The sequence below is a fragment of the Oncorhynchus kisutch genome, linkage group LG25 (assembly GCF_002021735.2).
Source record: "Oncorhynchus kisutch isolate 150728-3 linkage group LG25, Okis_V2, whole genome shotgun sequence".
NCBI classification, from domain to species: domain Eukaryota; kingdom Metazoa; phylum Chordata; class Actinopteri; order Salmoniformes; family Salmonidae; genus Oncorhynchus; species Oncorhynchus kisutch.
Genome location: NC_034198.2, coordinates 322,811 through 344,280, shown reverse-complemented (window position 1 = coordinate 344,280; position 21,470 = coordinate 322,811). Strand labels below are relative to the sequence as shown.

Genomic DNA, 21,470 nt, shown 5'->3' with positions numbered 1-21,470 from the left:
TCATCGTGAAATCCTTTCCGGCAACTGAGTTAGGAAGGATGCCTGTATCTTTGTAGTGACTGGGTGTATTGATGCACCATCCAAAGTAATTAATAACTTCACCATGCCCAAAGGGATATTTGTTTTACCCATCTACCAATAGGTGCCCCTCTTTGCAAATTGTTGTAAAACCTCCCTGGTCTTTGTGGTTGAATCTGTGTTTGAAATTCACTACTCGAATGAGGGACCTTACAGATAATTGTGTGTGGTACAGAGGTGGGGTATAGAGATGACATAGTCATTCAAAAATCATGTTGAAACCTTTTAGAATCCATAGCATCCGCGAATGGCATTGTTTTTTAAACAATAATATCTGTGTCAGAACATGAGTTGGCCTACTGTATGTTATCTGGCTGTGGGCCATGCCATAGGCTGTAGGCTTGTTCATTTAGCTGACAAGATATGCTCATAAGTCCCATGCCATTATTTTATATGATTTGATTTTATAGTCAGAATATAATAATTTAAAATAATTTAACTTAACTGGATAAAATAGAAAGGATATTTTTCTCATACTGGAGCAAGTGTGCATATGAAGTGGCTATGTTGAGCGTAAAAGTGATCTTTTGAAACAGGTCCTATACACTAGATTGACAATTTCTTGGCAACTTTAGTTGTGAATGATACAAACCTTAGCATGACTTCAAAACATACAGTATATGGGCTGCATGATGCGACTGTAGGCTACTGACGATTTGAGAAAGTCACAAAAAAGCGTGCGCTCTGTTCCTTGCCTTGTTCTCTAATCAAGTGATCATATTTTCACCCATCAGACTATTCTCAATATAATCATGTCTTTATTAACATGTATAATTACTTTTGATTTACAATGGCCCCATTATCAAATGGGCAGGAACAGGGGCAGGGGGGGAAATTAATTACTTCCGTATACACTTGAATAGTGAATGGAGGCCGCTTTTCTGCTGGTTAATTTTTTTATGCTACTTCAGTTTCATAGCAGAGTTATACATAGAGAAATACATATAAGAACATATACTGCACTCCACACATCAACCACTGTTTGAGGAGCAGCAGTTGAGCAGCAGTTGTGTCAGTTGTGTAGTCAGTAGTTGTGTCGTCAGATATCTGTTTGTGGTCAGAAGTTGTGCGGTTGTGGTCAGAAGGTGTGGTTAATAGTTTTAGTCAATAGTTGTGTTCAGTAGTTGTGGTCAGTGATTGTGTTCAGTAGTTATGGTTAGTAGTTGTGTGGTTGTGTTCAGTAGTTGTGTGATTTGGTCAGTTATTGGGGTTGTGGTCAGTAGTTGTGTGGTTCAGTAAGTGTGGTTAGAAGTGGTGTACTTGTGGTCAGTAGTTGTGTGGTTTTGTTCAGTAGTTGTGGTCAGTAGTTCTTGTTAGTAGTTTTGTCATTGTGGTCAGTAGGTGTGTTGTCAGTAGATGTGTGTTTTTGTTCAGTGGTTGTGATTATGGTCAGTAGTTGTGTGGATGTATTCAGTAGTTGTGTGGTGAGTCGTTGTGTGGATGTGGCCAGCTGGCTGGGGTTGTGGTCAGTAGTTGTGTGGTTCAGTAAGTGTGGTTAGTAGTTGTGTGGTCTTGTTCAGTAGTTGTAGTTGTGGTCAGTAGTTATTGTTAGTGGATGTGTTGTTGTGGTCAGTAGTTGTGTTTTCAGTAGTTGTGTGTTTGTGTTCAGTGGTTGTGGTTACAGTCCATAGTCGTGTGGATGTGGACAGTTGTTGTGTCCAGTTATTGTGTTCAGTAGTTGTGTGGTTGTGATCAGTATTTATGTGGTCAGTAGTTGTGTGTTTGTGGCCAGCTGGTTGTGGTCAATAGTTGTGTGTTTGTGGTCAGTGGTTGTGGTTGTGGTCAGCCATTGTGTCGTCAGAAGGGTTGCTCAGTAGTTGTGTGGTTGTGGTCAGTAGTTCGGGTCAGTAGTTATGGTCTGTAGTTATGTGGTGAGTAATTGTGTTGTGTGGCTGTTGTCAGTAATTGTAGTTGGTAGTTATGGTCTGGTGTTATGTGGCCAGTAGTTATTTGTATTTGGTTTAGCAGTTGTGTGGTTGTAGTCAGTAATTGTGGTCAGTAGTTGTGTTGTTGTGGTCAGTAGTTATGTGTTTAGTAGGTGTAGTTATCTGGTTATGATCAGTAGTTGTGGTCAGTATTTATGTGGTTGTGTTTACTATATGTGTGGTTGTGGTCAGTAGTTGTGGTCAGAAGTTAAGATCAGTGGTTGTCATCAGTAGTTTAGGTGGTCAGTAGTTCTGGTCGGTAGATTTGCTTTGTGGTCAGCGGTTGTTGTCAGTAGTTGTGTTATTGTGGTAAGTAGTTGTGTTATTGTGGTAAGTAGTTCTGTGGTTGTGATCAGTGGTTGTGGTCAGTAGTTGTTTGGTCAAAGGTAGTCAGCAGTTGTAGTGCTCAGTAGTTATGGTCAATAGTTGTGTTTTTGTGGTCAGTTGTTGAGGTCACACGTTATGGTCAGCCATTGTGGTCAGTAGTTCAAGGTCAGTAGTTGTGTGGTTGTGGTCAATAGTTGTGGTCAATAGTTATAGTCAGTACTTGTGGTCAGTAGTGGTCAGTTGGGGTGCTGGTGAGTAGGTAAGTGGTCAATATTTGTATGGTTGTGGTCAGTAGTTGTTGTCAGTGGATGTGTGGTTGTGGTCAGTAGTTGTGAATGATAGTTTTAGTGTGAGTAGTTGAGTTCAGTAGTTGAGGTCGGTAGTTGTGGTCATATTGTGGTTAGTATTCATAGTAGTCAATTGTTGGGGTAGCCAGGTGGAAAGCATTGCCAGCCGTAGAAAAATGCTTATTGAAATTCTCAATTACCGTGGATTTATCGGTGGTGACAGTATTTCCTAGCCTCAATGCAGTGGGCAGCTGGGAGGAGGTGTTCCTATTCTCCATGGACTTTAGTGTCCCAGAATATTTTGGAGTTTGTGCTACAGGATGCAAATGTCTGTTTGAAAAAGCTAGCCTTTGCTTTCCTAACTGCCTGTGTATATTGGTTCCTAACTTCCCTGAAATGCTGAATATAGCGGGGCCTGTTCGATGCTAATGCACTACGCCACAAGATGTTTTTGTGCTGGTCAAGGTCAGTCAGGTCTGGAGTGAACCAAGGGCTATATTTGTTCCTGGTTCTGCTTTTTTTTGAATGGGGCATTAAGATGGTGAGGAAATCACTTTTAAAGACTAACCAGGCTCCTCTACTGATGGAATGAGGTCAATATCTTTCCAGGATACCCGGGCCAGGTCGATTAGAAAGGCCTGCTCGCTGAAGTGTGTTAGGGAGCGTTTGACACTGATGAGGTGTGGTCGTTTGACCGCAGAATCATTACGGACGCAGGCAATGAGGCAGTGATCACTGAGATCCTGGTTGAAGATAGCAGATGTGCATTTGGAGGGCATGTTGGTTAGGATGGCATCTATGAGGGTGCCCGTGTTTACGGATTTAGGGTTGTACCTGGTAGGTTCATTGATAATTTGTGTGAGATTGAGGGCATCAAGCTTAGATTGAAGGATGGCCGGGGTGTTAATCATGTGCCTGTTTAGGTCACCTAACCGCACAAGCTCTGAAGACAGATGGGGCAATCAATTCACATATGGTGTCCAGGGCACAGCTGGGAGCAGAAGGTGTTCTAGGAGGTCAGCGCATGTGTGGGAGGTGGAACTAAACTGTTAGCTAAGGCTTATTGATTAGGGCTAGAGGCTCTACAGTGAAATAAGCCAATAATCACTAACCAAAACAGCAATGGACAAGGAATATTGACATTAGGGAAAGGCATGCGTATCCGAGTGATAATAATGGTCCAGTGAATAGCTCAGCGGGCTGGAGACATGATAATTCAGATAGCTAACAGGCCGGGGCTTGAGCCGATCAGTTGTGTTGTGACAAGGTAGGGGAGGTATACAGAAGATAGCCCTATTTGGTAAAAGACCAAGTCCATATTATGGCAAGAACAGCTCAAATAAACAAAGAGAAATGACAGTCCATCATTACTTTAACTTCTTAAGGGTAGGGGGCAGTATTCAGAAGTTTGGATGAATGTAAGTAAACTGATAGGCCCTAGACGCTAGGATATAATTGGTAGTATTGGATAGAAAACTCTAAAGTTTCCAAAATTGTTAAAATAATGTCTGTGAGTATAACAGAACTGCTATAGCAGGCGAAAATCTATCCGGAAAAATAATTTTTGGAGGTGACACCATTACAATGCCTGTCTATGGGGAAATCAATGGAATACCTACCAGATTGCAGTTCCTAGGCCTTCTAATAGATGTCAACAGTCTTTAGAAAGAGTTTCAGGCATGGTTTTTTTACAAATTAGCTAGAATTTGTAGTTTTTCTAAGTAGCTCCCATTTTGGCTGTAGTGTTGTGGCGCGTGTAGATGAGGGTGCGCACTTTGTTATTTATTGCCGGTAATGAACATACTATTCTCCGTCTTAAATGTTATAGTTAATTTCCATATTAGGGTACCTGAGGATTGATTAGAAACTTTGTTTGACTTGTTTGGACAAAGTTTATTGGTAACATTTGTGATTCATTTGTATACATTTTGAACGAGGGAAACTGGTGGATTACCGAGTCAAGCACGCCAGCTAAACTGACTTTTTTGGGATATAAAGAAGGACTTTATCGAACAAAACAACCATTTGTGATGTAGCTGGGACCCTTGGGATTGCAAACAGAGGAAGATCTTCAAAGGTGAGTGATTTATTTTATCGCTATTTCTGACTTTCGTGACGTCTCTGCTTGCTTGGAAAATGTTTTTAATGCTTTTGAATGCGGGGCTCTGTCCTCAGATAATCACATGGTATGCTTTCCCCGTAAAGCCTTTTTGAAATCTGACAAAGTGGCTGTATCAACAAGAAGTTAAGCTTTTAACTGATGTATAACACTTGTATGTTTAATATTACAAATATTGTATTTTGAATTTCGCTCTCTGCAATTTCACCGGATGTTGGCCAGATGGGACGCTAGCATACCCCAAAGATGTGGGACATGAAAATCAGTCAATGCAGAAAATGTTAAGAACTTTAAAAGTTTATTCAATTGCAGTCGCAAAAACCATCAAGCGCTGTGATGAAACTGGCTCTCATGAGGACCGCCACAGGAAAGGAAGACAAAGCAGTTACCTCTGCTGCAGAGGATAAGTTCATTACAGTTACCAGCCTCAGAAATTGCAGCCTAAATACATGCTTCACAGAGTTCAAGGAACAGACATCTCAACATCAACTGTTCAGATGAGACTGCGTGAATCAGGCCTTCATGGTCGGAATGCTGCAAAGAAACCACTTCTAATGGACACCAATAAGAAGAAGAGACTTCCCTGGGCCAAGAAACATGAGCAATGGACATTAGACCGGTGGAAATCTGTCCTTTGGTCTGAGGAGTCCAAAATTAAGATTTTTGGTTCCATCTGCCGTGTCTTTGAGAGACGCAGAGTAGGTGATCGGATGATCTCCTCATGTGCGGTTACTACCAAGAAGCATGGAGGAGGAGGTGTGATGTTGCTTTGCTGGTGACACTGTGTTTTATTTAGTATTCAAGGTGCACTTCACCAGGATGGCTACCACAGCATTCCGCAGCGATACTCCATCCCATCTGGTTTGCGCTTAGTTGGACTATCATTTATTTTTCAACTGGGCAATGACCCAACACACCTCCAGGCTGTGTAAGGGCTATTTGACCAAGAAGGAGAGTGGTGGAGTGCTGCATCAGATGACCTGGCCTCCAAAATCACCCAACCTCAACCCAATTGTGATGGTTTGAGATGAGTTGGGCAGCAGAGTGAAGGAAAAGCAACCAACAAGTGCGCAGCATATTTGGGAACTCCTTCAAGACTGTTGGAAAAGCATTCCAGGTGAAGCTGGTTGAGAGAATGCCAAGAGTGTGCAAAGCTATCATCATTCAAAGTATTGATGTTGTCACATTCTGACCTTAGTTTCTTTGTTATGTTTTGTTTTCGTATGGTCAGGGCGTGAGTTGGGTGGGTAGTCTATGTTCTTTTTTTCTATCCAGGGGTGGTTTGACTGTACAATGTGGGAGGTATTTGAGGACAGCAGCTCTGACCTGGATGAACTCACAGATAGTCTGAAATAATGTAAACTTCTGTGTTGAGTCAGTTGTGCCTACTAAGACCTGTACAATCTTCCCTAACAACAAGCCTTGGGTATCAAAACATCTAAAATCACTACTTGATTGGAAGAAGGCAGTTTATGCTGGGGGTGATAGACAGATGTACAACGTGAGATCAAAAGACAGATACTGGTGGACAAGGAGGCATACAAGCAAAGGGTGTAGAGGACCCTCTCCTCAGGAAATGCAAGGGTGGCCTGGCAAGGGATTAAATCCATGGCTAGTGCCCCCCATATAAGCAGGGGAAAACCAGTGCTGACCTCGGGGGATATGAGGGCCAGAACATGGCTAATGAACTGAATGTTTTCTTCTCAAGATTTGAATCAAACAACTTCGTGTTGGAGGTAAAACAAATGGAAGCATCATTACAAATGTTTGAGAGAGTTGTTCAACAGTCTGATGTTCTAAAGTTGTTCAGGGCATGTAACACATACAAAAGCCCAGACAAAATAAGTGGACATGTGTTAAAGCACTGTGCTGAACAACTGGCTGGTGTTTTTAGAGACATTTTCCAATCCTCACTCGACCAGCAACACGTGCCAGTATTGTGGAAAAACCAATTCCTAAAGCATCTAATCCCACTGTGCTGAATGACTACCACCCTGTCGCCTTGACATCCTTAGTAATGAAATGCCTTGAGAAAATTGTGAAAAGTCATATTCTCAGTGTCACCCAGAAGCTCTTTGACCCATTTCAGTTTGCCTATCAGCCTAGCAGAGGAGTTGATGATGCCATTCTTACATTCTTACCCTCCTTAGCATGGTCTATAGACATCTAGAGGGGGCCAAATCCCATATCAGGGTTCTGTTTGTTGACTTTTCTTCTGCCTTCAACACAATCCAGCCTTACATTCTGGCACAGAGACTCATTCGGGACTTCTCCTTAGATGGGGGGCTGGTTTTGCAGCTGTTGGACTTCCTGAGCCAACTATCACAGCGTGTCAAAATAGGTCCCCATGTGTCGGATATACGCAATACCAACACAAGCTCTCCTCAGGGATGTGTTTTGTCCCCACTTCTGTACATCTTGTACACTAATAGTTGTACTAGTTCCCATACTGACAGACACCTCGTTAAGTTCGCTGATGACACTGCCTTGATCAGCCTGATATTTTTTATTTATTGAATTTTTTTACCTTTTATTTAACTAGGCAAGTAAGTTAAGAACAAATTCTTATTTTCAATTACGGCCTAGGAACAGTGGGTTATCTGCCTGTTCAGGGGCAGAACGACAGATTTGTACCTTGTCAGCTCAGGGATTTGAACTTGCAACTTTCCGTTTGCTAGTCCAACGCTCTAACCACAAGGCTACCCTGCCACCCCGATGATGATGAGGAACATCATGGCCCGGTCCTAGATTACTTTGTAGAGTGGTGTGAGGAATCACACTTGGTCCTCAATACCAACAAGACCAAAGAGATGTGCATAGACTTCAGGAAGCGTACAACACCTACCTCTGCAACATCTACCAGAGGTCAGAATATAGAAATTGTAGAGGAATATAAATATCTGGGTGTCCTTTTGGACAATAAGCTTCAGTGGAGTAAATGTACAGACCTGATCTACAAAAAAAAGTTGGGTTCTTTTAATATAGACTGTACTATACTGACTCTGTTTTACAAATCCTTTTTTGAGAGTATTTAAACTTTTTGTATTGTTTGTTGGTTTGGCAATGTCACTGTCAGACAGAGAAACATGCTGAGAAGGATTATTACCACAGCAAGCAAGGTACTTGGAGTCAAACAGAAAGGCCTGGATCAGATCTTTAAGGTCAGGGCCCTCCCCAAGGTACTTGGAGTCAAACAGACCGGCCTGGATGAGATCTTTAAGGTCAGGGACCTCAGCAAGGTACTCGGAGTCAAACAGACAGGCCTGGATGAGATCTTTATGGTCAGGGCCCTCCCCAAGGTACTTGGAGTCAAACAGACAGGCCTGGATGAGATCTTTAAGGTCAGGGCCCTCCACAAGGTACTTGGAGTCAAACAGACAGGCCTGGAGGAGATCTTTAAGGTCAGGGCCCTCCGTAAGGCTCACAAACCAGACCCAAGTCACCCCCTGTACCTGGACTTTGAATTACTCCCCTCTGGGCGCAGGTATAGGGTATGCCTCAGCAGGAAAAATAGAACGAGACAATCATTTGTGCCAGGTGTGATATTCCTCCTAAATAGCTCGGGTGAATGTTCCCATTGACTCCATAAGGCCAGCAGGCTAGTCTTTTCTTCTTTTTATTTCATGTTTTACTTCTTATTTCTTACTATTATTATTTTTATTGGTGCGTAACTATTGTGAAAGTTGTATTGTCAATTTTGTTTTGTATTTAAATGGCACTTTAAATGTGTACATGACACTGCAACAAAATTTCCCCATGGGGAAAATAAAGTCAGTAAATAAGTAGGTAAGTAAGTAGTTTTGGTCAGTAATTGTGTGGTCAGTCATTGTGTGGTTGTGGTCAGTAGGGGTGTGGTTCTGATCAGTAAATGTGGTCAATAGTTGTGTGGTCATGGTCAGTAGTTGTGGTCATTAGTTGTGTGGTCATTGGTAGTCAGTAGTTGTGGTCATTAGTTTTGGTCAGTATATGTCAGTATTTTTAGTAAGTAGCTGTGGTCAGTAGTTATAGCCATGAGTTGTGCTAGTGTGGTCAATCGTTTTTGGCCAGTGATTTCTGTCAGTGGTTGTGGTCAGTAGTTGTGTCGTTGTGGTCATTAGTTATGGTCAGTAGTGGTCAGTAGTTATAGCCATTAGTTGTGCTGCTGTGGTCAATCGTTTTTGGTCAGTACTTGTGGGCAGTAGTTGTGGTCAGTAGTTGTGTGGTTGTGGTCAGCCAGCTCCTGGCTGACTGACGGCCTGGCAGGTCCTGGCTGACCGACGGCTCTGGCAGGTCTTGGCTGACCGACGGCTCTGGCAGGTCCTGGCTGACCGACGGCTCTGGCAGGTCCTGGCTGACTGACGGCTCTGGCAGGTCCTGGCTGACACACGGCTCTGACGGCTCGGGACAGACTGGTGGCTCAGGACAGACTGGCGGCTCAGGACAGACTGGCGGCTCTGGCGGCTCAGGACAGACTGGGGGCTCTGGCGTCTCAGGACAGACTGGGGGCTCTGGCGTCTCAGGACAGACTGGGGGCTCTGGCGGCTCAGGACAGACTGGGGGCTCTGGCGGCTCAGGACAGACTGGGGGCTCTGGCGGCTCAGGACAGACTGGGGGCTCTGGCGGCTCAGGACAGACTGGGGGCTCTGGCGGCTCAGGACAGACTGGCGGCTCTGGCGGCTCAGGACAGACTGGAGACTCTGGCGGCTCAGGACAGACGGGAGACTCTGGCGGCTCAGGACAGACGGGAGACTCTGGCGGCTCAGGACAGACGGGAGACTCTGGCGGCTCAGGACAGACGGGAGACTCTGGCGGCTCAGGACAGACGGGAGACTCTGGCGGCTCAGGACAGACGGGAGACTCTGGCGGCTCAGGACAGACGGGAGACTCTGGCGGCTCAGGACAGACGGGAGACTCTGGCGGCTCAGGACAGACGGGAGACTCTGGCGGCTCAGGACAGACGGGAGACTCTGGCGGCTCAGGACAGACGGGAGACTCTGGCGGCTCAGGACAGACGGGAGACTCTGGCGGCTCAGGACAGACGGGAGACTCTGGCGGCTCAGGACAGACGGGAGACTCTGGCGGCTCAGGACAGACGGGAGACTCTGGCGGCTCAGGACAGACGGGAGACTCTGGCGGCTCAGGACAGACGGGAGACTCTGGCGGCTCAGGACAGACGGGAGACTCTAGCGGCTCAGGACAGACGGGAGACTCTAGCGGCTCAGGACAGACGGGAGACTCTAGCGGCTCAGGACAGACGGGAGACTCTAGCGGCTCAGGACAGACGGGAGACTCTAGCGGCTCAGGACAGACGGGAGACTCTAGCGGCTCAGGACAGACGGGAGACTCTAGCAGCTCAGGACAGACGGGAGACTCTAGCAGCTCAGGACAGACGGGAGACTCTAGCAGCTCAGGACAGACGGGAGACTCTAGCAGCTCAGGACAGACTGAAGCACTTGTAGGGAGGAGACAGAGAGACAGCCTGGTGCGTGGGGCTGCCACAGGACCCACCAGGCTGGGGAGACCTCCAGGAGGCTTGGTGTTAGGAGGAGGCACCTGACGGACCAGGCTGTGGGGGAGCACTGGAGCTCTGGGGAACAGCCTTGGCACCACTCCCCCAGGCTGGACAACTACTTTAGCCCGGACCCTCCAGAGTGCAGGCACAGGTTGAACCAGGCTATGGGTAAGCACTGGAGATCTAGTGCCTACTACGGGCACCTCTCCCTTAGGCTTCACTCCCACATTTGGCCGGAACGAGCGAAGCGCAGGCATAGGACGAACTGCACCCTCCCAGTGCCCCGGAGACACAGCACGCAGAGCCGGCGCAGGATACCCTGGACCGAATCGGCGTACCGGCGACCAGACACGCTGAGCAGGCACCATACGCCCTGGCTGGATCCCCACACTCGCATGACACTTTCAGGGGGCTGCCCTATAGCGCACCGGGCTATGGGCACGTACTGGCGACACCGTGCGCTTAACCGCATAACACGGTGCCTGTCCAGTAACGCGCTTCTTATAATAAGCATGAGGAGTGAGCTCAGGTCTGCTACCTGGCTTAGCCACACTCCCCGTGTGCCGCCACACTCCCCGTGTGCCTTCCCCCCCAAAATTGGGGGGCTGCCTCTCGTACCTGTCACGCTGCCGTGCTGCCTCCTCATATCGCCGCCACTCAGCTTTCGCTGCCTCCAGCTCTGCTTTGGGGAGGCGATATTCCCCAGCCTGTGCCCAGGGTCCTTCTCCGTTCAAAATCTCCTCCTCCCATGTCCAGGAGTCTTGTGATGCTGGCCGCTGCTGCTGCTGCTGCTGCTGCTGCTGCCCGTTACCACGCTGCTTGGTCCATTTTGGGCGGGTGATTCTGTCACGGCTGTCTTCGTCCTCCTCATCTGACGAGGAGAAGCGAGAAGGATCAGAGGACCAATACGCAGCGTGGTAAGTGTTCGTCATTTGAATTGAAAAAACTGAACACTACAAAACAAAAAGACAACCGTGAAGCCCACTCAGATCACACCCTGACCCAACAAAACATAGAAACATACAAAGCAAACTATGGTCAGGGTTTGACAATATGTACATAAAGTTATATGAATGAGTGATGGTACAGAACGGCATAGGAAAGATGCAGTAGATGGTATCGAGTACAGTATATACATATGAGATGAGTAATGTAGGGTACGTAAACAAAGTGGCACAGTTTAAAGTGGCTAGTGATACATGTATTACATAAAGATGCAGTAGATGATAGAGTACAGTATATACACATATACATATGAGATGAGTAATGTAGGGTATGTAAACATTATATTAAGTGGCATTGTTTAAAGTCGCTATTTTACATCAATTTCCGTCAATTTCCATTATTAAAGTGGCTGGAGTTGAGTCAGTATGTTGGCAGCAGCCACTCAATGTTAGTGGTGGCTGTTTAAGGCCTTGAGATAGAAGCTGTTTTTCAGTCTCTCGGTCCCTGCTTTGATGTACCTGTACTGACCTCACTTTCTGGATGATAGCGGGGTGAACAGGCAGTGGCTCGGGTGGTTGTTGTCCTTGATGATCTTTATGGCCTTCCTGTGACATCGGGTGGTGTAGGTGTCCTGGAGGGCAGGTAGTTTGCCCCCGGTGATGCGTTGTGCAGACCTCACTACCCTCTAGAGAGCCTTACGGTTGTGTGTGGAGCAGTTGCCGCCTCAGGCGGTGATACAGCCCGACAGGATGCTCTCGATTGTGCATCTATAGAAGTTTGTGAGTGCTTTTGGTGAGAAGCCAAATTTCTTCAACCGCCTGAGGTTCTTCTTCACAACGCTGACTGTGTGGGTGGACCAATTCAGTTTGTTCGTGATGTGTACGCTGAGGAACTTAAAACTTACTACCCTCTCCACTACTGTCCCATCGATGTGGATAAGGAGGTGCTCCCTCTGCTGTTTCCTGAAGTCCACAATCATCTCCTTTGTTTTGTTGACATTGAGTGTGAGGTTATTTTCCTGACACCACACTCCGAGGGCCCTCACCTCCTCCCCGTAGGCCATCTCGTAGTTGTTGGTAATCAAGCCTACCACTGTGGTGTCATCCGCAAGCTTGATGATTGAGTTGGAGGCGAGCATGACCACGCAGTCGTGGGTGAACAGGGAGTACAGGAGAGGGCTCAGAACACACCCTTGTGGGGCCCCAGTGTTGAGGATCAGCGGGGTGGAGATTTTGTTACCTACCCTCACCACCTGGGGGCGGCCTGTCAGGAAGTCCAGTACCCAGTACCCGCACAGGGCGGGGTCGAGACCCAGGGTCTTGAGCTTAATGACGAGTTTGGAGGGTACTATGGTGTTAAATGCTGAGCTGTAGTCGATGAAAAGCATTCTCACATAGGTATTCCTCTTGTCCAGATGGGTGAGGGCAGTGTGCAGTGTGGTTGCGATTGCGTAATCTGTGGACCTATTGGGGCGGTAAGCAAATTGGAGTGGGTCTAGGGTGTCAGGTAGGGTGGAGGTGATATGGTCCTTGACTAGTCTCTCAAAGCACTTCATGATGACGGAAGTGAGTGCTACGGGGCAGTAGTCGTTTAGCTCAGTTACCTTAGATTTCTTGGGAACAGGAACAATGGTGCCCTTCTTGAAGCATGTGGGAATAGCAGACTGGGATAAGGTTTGATTGAATATGTCTATAAGCACACCAGCCAGCTGGTCTGCGCATGCTCTGAGGACACGGCTGGGGATGCCGTCGGGGCCTGCAGCCTTGCAAGGGTTAACACGTTTAAATGTTTTACTCACGTCGGCTACAGTGAAGGAGAGTCCGCAGGTTTTGGTAGCGGGCCATGTCCTCAAAGCGAGCAAAAACAAAAAAGTTATTTAGTCTGTCTGAGAGTAATACATCCTGGTCCTCGACGGGGCTGGTTTTCTTTTTGTAATCCGTGATTGACTGTAGACCCTGCCACATACCTCTTGTGTCTGAGCCGTTGAATTGCGACTCTACTTTGTCTCTATACTGACGCTTAGCTTGTTTGATTGCCTTGCGGAGGGAATAGCTACACTGTTTGTATTCAGTCAGGTTTCCGATCACCTTGCCCTGGTTAAAAGCAGTGGTTCGCGCTTTCAGTTTCGCGCGAATGCTGCCATCAATCCACGGTTTCTGTTTTGGGAATGTTTTAATCGTTGCTGTGGGTATAACATCGTGAATGCACTTTATAATGAACTCGCTCACCGAATCAGCGTATTCGTCAATGTTGTTGTTGGGTGCAATGCGGAACATATCCTAATCCACGTGATCGAAGCGTGGAATCAGATTGGTCGGACCAGCGTTGAACAGACCTGAGTGCGGGAGCTTCTTGTTTTAGTCTCTGTCTATAGGCTGGAAGCAACAAAATGGAGTCGTGGTCAGCTTTTCCGAAAGGAGGGCGGGGGAGGGCCTTATATGCGTCGCGGATGTTAGAATAACAGTGATCCAGGGTTTTACCAGCCCTGGTTGCGCAATCGATATGCTGATAGAATTTAGGGAGTCTCTTTTTCAGATTAGCCTTGTTAAAATCCCCAGCTACAATGAATGCAGCCTCAGGATATGTGGTTTCCAGTTTACATAGAGCCAAATCAAGTTTGTTCAGGGCCATCGATGTGTCTGCTTGGGGGGAATATATACAGCTGTGATTATAATCGAAGAGAATTCCCTTGGTAGATAATGCGGTCGACATTTGTTTGTGAGGAATTCTAAATCAGGTGAACAGAAGGACTTGAGTTCCTGTATGTTGTTATGATCACACCACGTCTCGTTAATCATAAGGCATACCCCCCCCCCCGCCCCTCTTCTTTGGAATTACCTGGACCTTTGGAATTACCTGGATTTCTGCATGAATTGGTCATAAAATTTGATCTGATCTTCATCTAAGTCACAACAATAGACAAACAGTCTGCTTAAACTAATAACACACAAACAATTATATGTTTTCATGTCTTTATTGAACACACCGTGTAAACATTCATAGTGCAGGATGGGAAAAGAATATGAACACTTGGATTTAATAACGGGTTGACCCCCTTTGGCAGCAATAACCTCAACCAAACATTTTCTGTAGTTGCGGATCAGACCTGCACAACGGCTAGGAAGAATTTTGGACCATTCCTTTTTACAAACCTGTTTCAGTTCAGCAATATTCTTGGGATGTCTGGTGTGAACTGCTTCTGAGGTCAAGCCACAGCATCTCAATCGGATTAAGGTCAGGACTCTGACTGGGCCACTCCAGAAGGCGCATTTTTTTCTGTTGAAGCCATTTTGTTGTTGATTTACTTCTGTGTTTTGGGTCATTGTCCTGTTGTATCACCCAACGATGATAGCAAGCTGTCCAGGCCCTGAGGCAGCAAAGCAGCCCCAAACCATGATGCTCCCTCCACCATATTTTACAGTTGAGATGAGGTTTTGATGTTGGTGTGCTGTGCTGTGCCTTTTTTCTTCACACATAGTGTTTGTTGTGTTTTCCTTCCAAACAACTCAACTTAAGTTTAATTTGTCCACAGAATATTTTACCAGTAGCGCTGTGGAACATCCAGGTGCTCTTTTGTGAACTTCAGACATGCAGCAATGGTTTTTTTGGACAGCAGTGGCTTCTTCCATGGTGTCCTCCAGTGAACACCATTCTTGTTTTAGTATTTTACGTATTGTAGATTCATCAACAGAGATGTTAGAATGTTCAGGAGATTTCTGTAAGTCTTTAGCTGACACTAGGATTCTGCCTAACCTCACTGGTGCATTCTGTGCTGTGCTCTTGCAATCATCTCTGCAGAACGGCCACTCCGAGGGAGAGTAGCAACAGTGCTGAACTTTCTCCATTTATAAACAATTTGTCTTACTGATGAACATCAAGGCTTTTATCAAGATTTATGCTTGATTTAGGATCTCTTTTGATCAAGGCATGGTTCACATCAGGCAATGCTTCATGTGAATAGCAAACTCACATTTTGAGTGTTTAAAATATTGCAGTGCAGCTCTAACCAACATCTACAATCTCATCTCATTGATTGGACTTCAGGTTAGCTGACCCCTGACTCCAATTAGCTTTTGGAGAAGTCGTTAGTCTAGGAGTTCACATACTTTTTCCAACCTACATTGTGAATGTTTAAATTATGTATTCAATATAGACAACAAAAATAAAAATATTTGTGTGTTATTAGTTTAAGCACACCGTGTTTTGTCTATTGTTGTAGACTAAAGGAAGATCAGATCACATTTTTTGGACAATTTATGTAGAAATCCAGGTAATTTGAAAGGGTTCACATACTTTTTATTGAAACTGTGTATGAAAAGTTTTGTCACAACTTCCGCCGAAGTTGGTCCCTCTCAGTGTAGCCAGCACTGATCCATTTTTTATTTTCTATTGGTTTTGTCTTGTCTTGCTTCATACCCGGTTTTAATCTCATCAATAACATGTTGTGTATTTAACCCTGTTTCCCCTCATGTCCTTGTCGGATATTGTTTTATTGTATGTGATTGTGCTAGTATGTGTTGGTGTGGGACGGGTTTTTGTACCCACTTTGTTATTTTATATATTTCGTTTTTTGGAGTTTGGTCAGCACTTATTAAACGACTCCGTTTATACCAAGTTCGTTCTCCTGCGCCTGACTTCCCTGCCACCAACACGCAACCAAAGCTAGTGCTAATCAGAGCTAGCTAGCTATGCCCAAGACCAGAGCTGGACCAGAGCTAGTGCAGACCAGAGCAGTAGTTGTGGTCAACAGTTGTGTTGTTTTGGTTATTAATTGTGTGGTTCAGTAGTTTTGTGGTCAGTAATTCTGTGGTTGTGGTCAATAGTTGTGGTCAGTAGTTTTGGTTTGTAGTTGTGTGGTTCTGTAGTTGTGGTCAGTTTCATGGTTGTGGTCAGTAGTTCCGTGGTTGTGGTCAGTAGCCGTGTGGTTGTGGTTGGTAGCTGTGGTCGTATTGTGGTCTGTAGCGGTCAGTAGTTGTGGTCAGTAATTTTGTGGTTGTGGTCAGAGGTTGCGTGGTTGTGGTCTTTAGTTGTGTTGTTTAGTAGTTGTGTGGTCAGTAGCTGTGATCAGTACTCATGGTCTGTAGTTGTGTGGTTGTGTTCAGTAATTGTGGCCAGAGCTTTTGCCAGATAATTTGAATGTTCATTACTCTAACATAAGCCGCCTCCAACGTCGTTAAGATAATTTTGCAGTAGGGCTCTCGTCCAACCGGCCTCAAAACCGTGTGTAACTACGCCAGCTCAGGACCTCAACATCCAGCTTCTTCACCTGCTGGATCATCTGAGAACAGCCAAACAGACAGCTGATGAAACTAGGGGTTTGCACAACTGAAGAATTTTTCCACAAACTGTCAGAAACCATCTCAGGGAACCTCACCTACGTGGTCGTTGTCCTCAACAGTGTCTTGACCTGACTGCAGTTCAGAGTCGTAATCGACTTCAGTGAGCAAATGCTCACCTTCGATGTCCACTGGCACAGATTAATCCCTTTTTCAACTATACCGGGCAGATGGCAGACAGTTATGGTATGGGCAGGTATAAGCTACGGACAATGACACAATTGCATTTTATCGATGGCACTTTGAATGCACAGAGATACCGTGACGAGATCCTGAGGCCCATTGTCGTGCCATTCATCCACAGCCATCACCTCATGTTTCAGCATGGTAATGCACGGCCCCACGTCGCAAGGATCTGTACATCCTTCCTGGAAGCTGAAAATGCCTCAGTTGTTCCATGGCCTGCATACTCACCAGAGATGTCACCCATTGAGCACGTTTGGGATGCTCTGGATCGACATTGAAGAGGAGTGAAACAACATTCCACAGGCCACAATCAAAAGCCTGTTTATGAAACAAATGCAGTTCACACCATATAGTGACTGGGTTTCTAATCCACGCCCTTACTTTTTTTAAGGTACAGTATCTGTGATCAACAGATGCATATCTGTTTACCCAGTCATGTGAAATCCATAGATTAGGACCTAATGAATTTATTTAACTTTTATGACTGCAGGGGCAGTATTGAGTAGCTTGGATGAAAAGGTGCCCATTGTAAACGGCCAGCTCCTCAGTCTCAGGTATATGCATATTATTATTAGTATTGGATAGAAAACACTCTGAAGTTTCTAAAACTGTTTGAATTATGTCTGTGAGTATAACAGAACTCATTCTGCAGGCAAAAACCTGAGAAATTCCACTTCATGTTTGTATTTTTCTGGGGGTGGCAGATTTTCAACCAAGCTCTCATTGAAATTACAGCGAAATGTGGATGAGTTTTTACTTCCTACGCCTTCCACTAGATGTCAGTCAATAGAACTTTGTCTGACTCTAATGTGAAGGGGGGTCGAATGAGACAGTGGGATATGGGTCATGTTGAACTTCCTAAGGCTTCCACTAGATGTCAACTGTTGTTTCAGGCTTCTCATGTGAAGGGGGGCCGGATGGGAGCTGTTTGACTAAGGGGTCTGCCAGCAGCCTCGTTCTCAGTCACGCGCATTTCACATGAGAGGTATTTCTAGTTCCATTGCTTTTCTACAGAGAATAGAATTCTCCGGTTGGAACATTATTGAACATTTATGATAAAAACATCTTAAAGATTGTTTCTATACTTAGTTTGACAAGTGTCTTTGACCTGTAATATAACTTTTTGAACTTTTCATCCAACTGTACCTGAACGTGATTTTGGATTTGTTTACCAAACGCCCTAACAAAAGAAGCTATTTGGACATAAATGATGGACATTATCGACCAAAACAAAATTTATTGTGGAACTGCGATTCCTGGGAGTGAATGAAGATCATCAAAGGTAAGTGAATATTTATAATGCTATTTATGACTAATGTTGACTGCGCAACATAGCGGATTTTATTTTTGCTGTTTGGGCTCTGAGCGCCGTTCTCTGATTATGCTTTTTCCGTAAAGTTTTTTTAAAATCTGACACAGCGGTGGCATTAAAAAGTTCTATGAAAAACACTTGAATTTTCATCAACATTAATAATTTCTGTGAATTCATGTGGCTCTCTGCAATATTTTGGAACTGCCCATGTAAAATAAGATTTTTGGATATAAATATGAACTTTACCGAACAAAACATACATGTATTGTGTAACATGAAGTCCTATTAGTGTCATCTGATGAAGATCATCAAATGTTAGTGATTAATTTTATCTCTATTTGTGCTTTTTGTGACTCCTCTCTTTGGCTGGAAAAATGGCTGGGTTTTTCTGTGAGTTGGTGGTGACCTAACATAATTGTTTGTGGCGCTTTCGCTGTAAAGCATTTTTGAAATCCGACACTGTGGCTGGATTAATGAGAATGTTATATTTTAAATGGTGCCTAATACTTGTATGTTTGAGATATTTGATTTATGAGATTTCTGTTGATTTGTATTTGGCGCACTGCAATTTCATTGGCTGTTGGTTAGTGTTTCCACTAGCGGAACCTGTCCTAGACAGGTTAAAATGACTAACTGTTGCATGTTGTATTTCTGCATTTTTTCAGTGTAGTTTAAAAAGTATTAAAGATGTAAGCAACTCAATCCAGCCCATTTTTAACCTTTTGAATGGCGTTTCTAGTTTAAATGGTTTAACCTCTCTGGGGTATGTGGGACGCTAGCGTCCCATCTGGCCAACATCCAGTGAGGTTGCAGAGTGCCAAATCCAATTACAGAAATGCTCATTATAAAAATTCAGAAAACAAAACATATTTGACATAGGTTTAAAGATTAACTTCTTGTTAAACCAACCACAGTGTCCTATTTCTAAAATGCTTTTCGGCGAAAGCATACCTAGCCCAGAACATACCTAGCCCAGAACATAGCCCAGTTGACAAATGATTACAAACAGTAATCAGACGAGCAGAAGTGTTACAAAACTCAGAAATAGAGATAAAATTAATCCCTTACCTTTGATGATCTTCATATGGTGGCAATCAGAAAACATTAATTTACTCAATAAATGTCCCCAAAACCTCAGATTTTGTTAGCGCGTTTTCTTCAGTAATCCACAGGCTCAAACTCAAAAGTCAAAACAATCAGACAAAAAAATCCAAATTGTATCCGTAAAGTTCATAGAAACATGTCAAAAGATGTTTATATTCAATCCTCAAGGTAGTTTTTTTAGCCTAAAGGATCTATAATATTTCAAACGGACAATAACGTTGTCAATATAAAAGGTAAACAAGAAATGCACATGCGCCTGAAAAAACTCTGCGTCACGTTAGGGTCCACTTGTTCAGACTGGTCTTACTGGTCTCCCTCATTTATAAGAATACAAGCCTGAAACGATTTCTAAAGACTGTTGACATCTAGTGGAAGGCATAGGAACTGCAAATAGAGTCCGAAGTCAATGGATACTGTAATGGCATTGAATAGAAAACTACAAAACCAAACAAAAACAACTTCCTGAATGGATTTTTGCCTGCTAAATCAGTTTTGTTATACTCACAGACACTATTATAACATTTTAGGAAAATTTAGAGTTTTCTATCCACATCTACCAGTTATATGTATATCATATCTTCTGGGCCCGAGTAGCAGGCCATTTAATTTGGGCATGCTTTTCATCCAAAATTCCGAATGCTGCCCCCTACCCTAGAGAGGTTAAAAGAAGTAGCATTCCAGAATAATAATAATAAGATTAAGTATGTCAACGATTTAAAGTGGGTATTCTTGCTTCGCAAGCCCCATTAATAATAACAAAGTAAAAAAGATTTTGTGCAATATTTAAAGTGTGGCTGCTTTTGCAAGCAACTAATAAATACTTCCTAGTATGATGCTGCTGTCTTAAAAACCATAAATGTTTATTCATTTGATGAATTCAACTCTTGTGATCTATAGAACTATTGGAAGTTTTATTTGATATATGTCATAGTAATGTTTCTAGATTTAAACTTGCAGTGGTTAACATAAGCGTTTATAAAATGTTCATACTGCTTATGGATGTGTTATAATTTCTTTATGTAGGTACACTTCAAATAAAGGAATGTTCAATTCCTTGGTGTCGGCCAGGCAATCAGCGGTCCATAAGAGAACGCTATGAAAAACTCACCTGATCAGAATCATTGACCGTGATCTTCAGACCACGGATGATCTCTCCCTCTGGAGGGTGTTCGTACATGGTCATCTCAAACATGTTCTGCGGTCCATTCTCCCCATAGAAGGTGGGGGGGTGGTTGTTTAGGTCTACCACCCGGATAACGACCGTGGTGAACCCATAGTCCATAAGGTTCCCCTCAGGGCTGACCTCAGAGGCCTGGACAGAGAGAGATGATTATTAGACCCTTATCATACCATGAAGTCTGAACCTGGTTTGAACCCGTAATAATCAAAAGGCCTTAATAATCAAACCAGTTTTGTTTTGGAATAAAGAGTTACAATTGACCAAATCAGATTTGTGTGTGTTCAGATTGTAGTCATTTGCTGACATGGCAACGCTAGTTTGTCATGGTAATGGGCTTTTTCAGTAGGAAGTTGCGTAGTTTGATTGGTGGTGGTGCTCATGCTTCCTCTCAATCAGAATTTGTTGTGTACCAAGCTAAGGTGAATAGCCACAGCAATAAACTATCTTGCTACAGTGGCTTGCGAAACTATTCACCCCCTTGGCATTTTTCCTATTTTGTTACACCCTGGAATTAAAATATATTTTTGGGGGGCTTGTATCATTTGATTTACACAACATGCCTCCCACTTTGAAGACTTTGTTTTTACTGTGCATAACTTTTCACCCCCCCGAAGTCAATACCTTGTAGAGCCACCTTTTGTTGCAATTACAGCTGCAAGTCTCTTGGGGTATGTCTCTATAAGCTTGGCAGGTTTAGCCACTGGGATTTTTTGCCCATTCTTCAAGGCTAAACTGCTCCAGCTCCTTCAAGCTGGATTGGTTCTGCTGATGTACAGATTCTCATTTGGATTGAGGTCTGGGCTTTGACTAGGCCATTCCAAGACATTGAAATGTTTCCCCTTAAATCACTCAAGTGTTGCTTTAGCAGTATGCTTAGGGTCATTGTCCTGCTGGAAGGTGAACCTCCGTCCCGGTCTCAAATATCTGGAAGACTGAAATAGGTTTCCCTCATGAATTTCCCTGTATTTAGCGCCATCCATCATTCTTTCAATTCAGACCAGTTTCCCAGTCCCTGCCGATTAAAAACATCCCCACCGCATGATGCTGCCACCACCATGCTTCACTGTGGGGATATAATTCTCAGGGTGATGAGAGGTGTTTGGTTTTCCTTGATGAATTTAATTATTTAATTATTATTTAATTATTTTATGAATATGCGCCCCCGGGGAGTGACATGGTC

At 44.3% G+C, this 21,470-nt stretch overlaps 1 protein-coding gene across 3 annotated transcripts in view; it reads right to left on the bottom strand.

Annotated features, from left to right (window-relative positions):
- The window catches only part of LOC109869945 (cadherin-related family member 1), a 150,570-nt gene that overhangs the window by 57,471 nt on the left and 71,629 nt on the right, over nt 1-21,470 (bottom strand). For all 3 annotated transcript variants that reach the window (XM_031805225.1, XM_020460268.2, XM_031805226.1), the window contains one exon: nt 20,219-20,422. In XM_031805225.1, the coding sequence (XP_031661085.1) occupies nt 20,219-20,422 (204 nt within the window). The remainder of the gene's footprint in view (nt 1-20,218; nt 20,423-21,470) is intronic.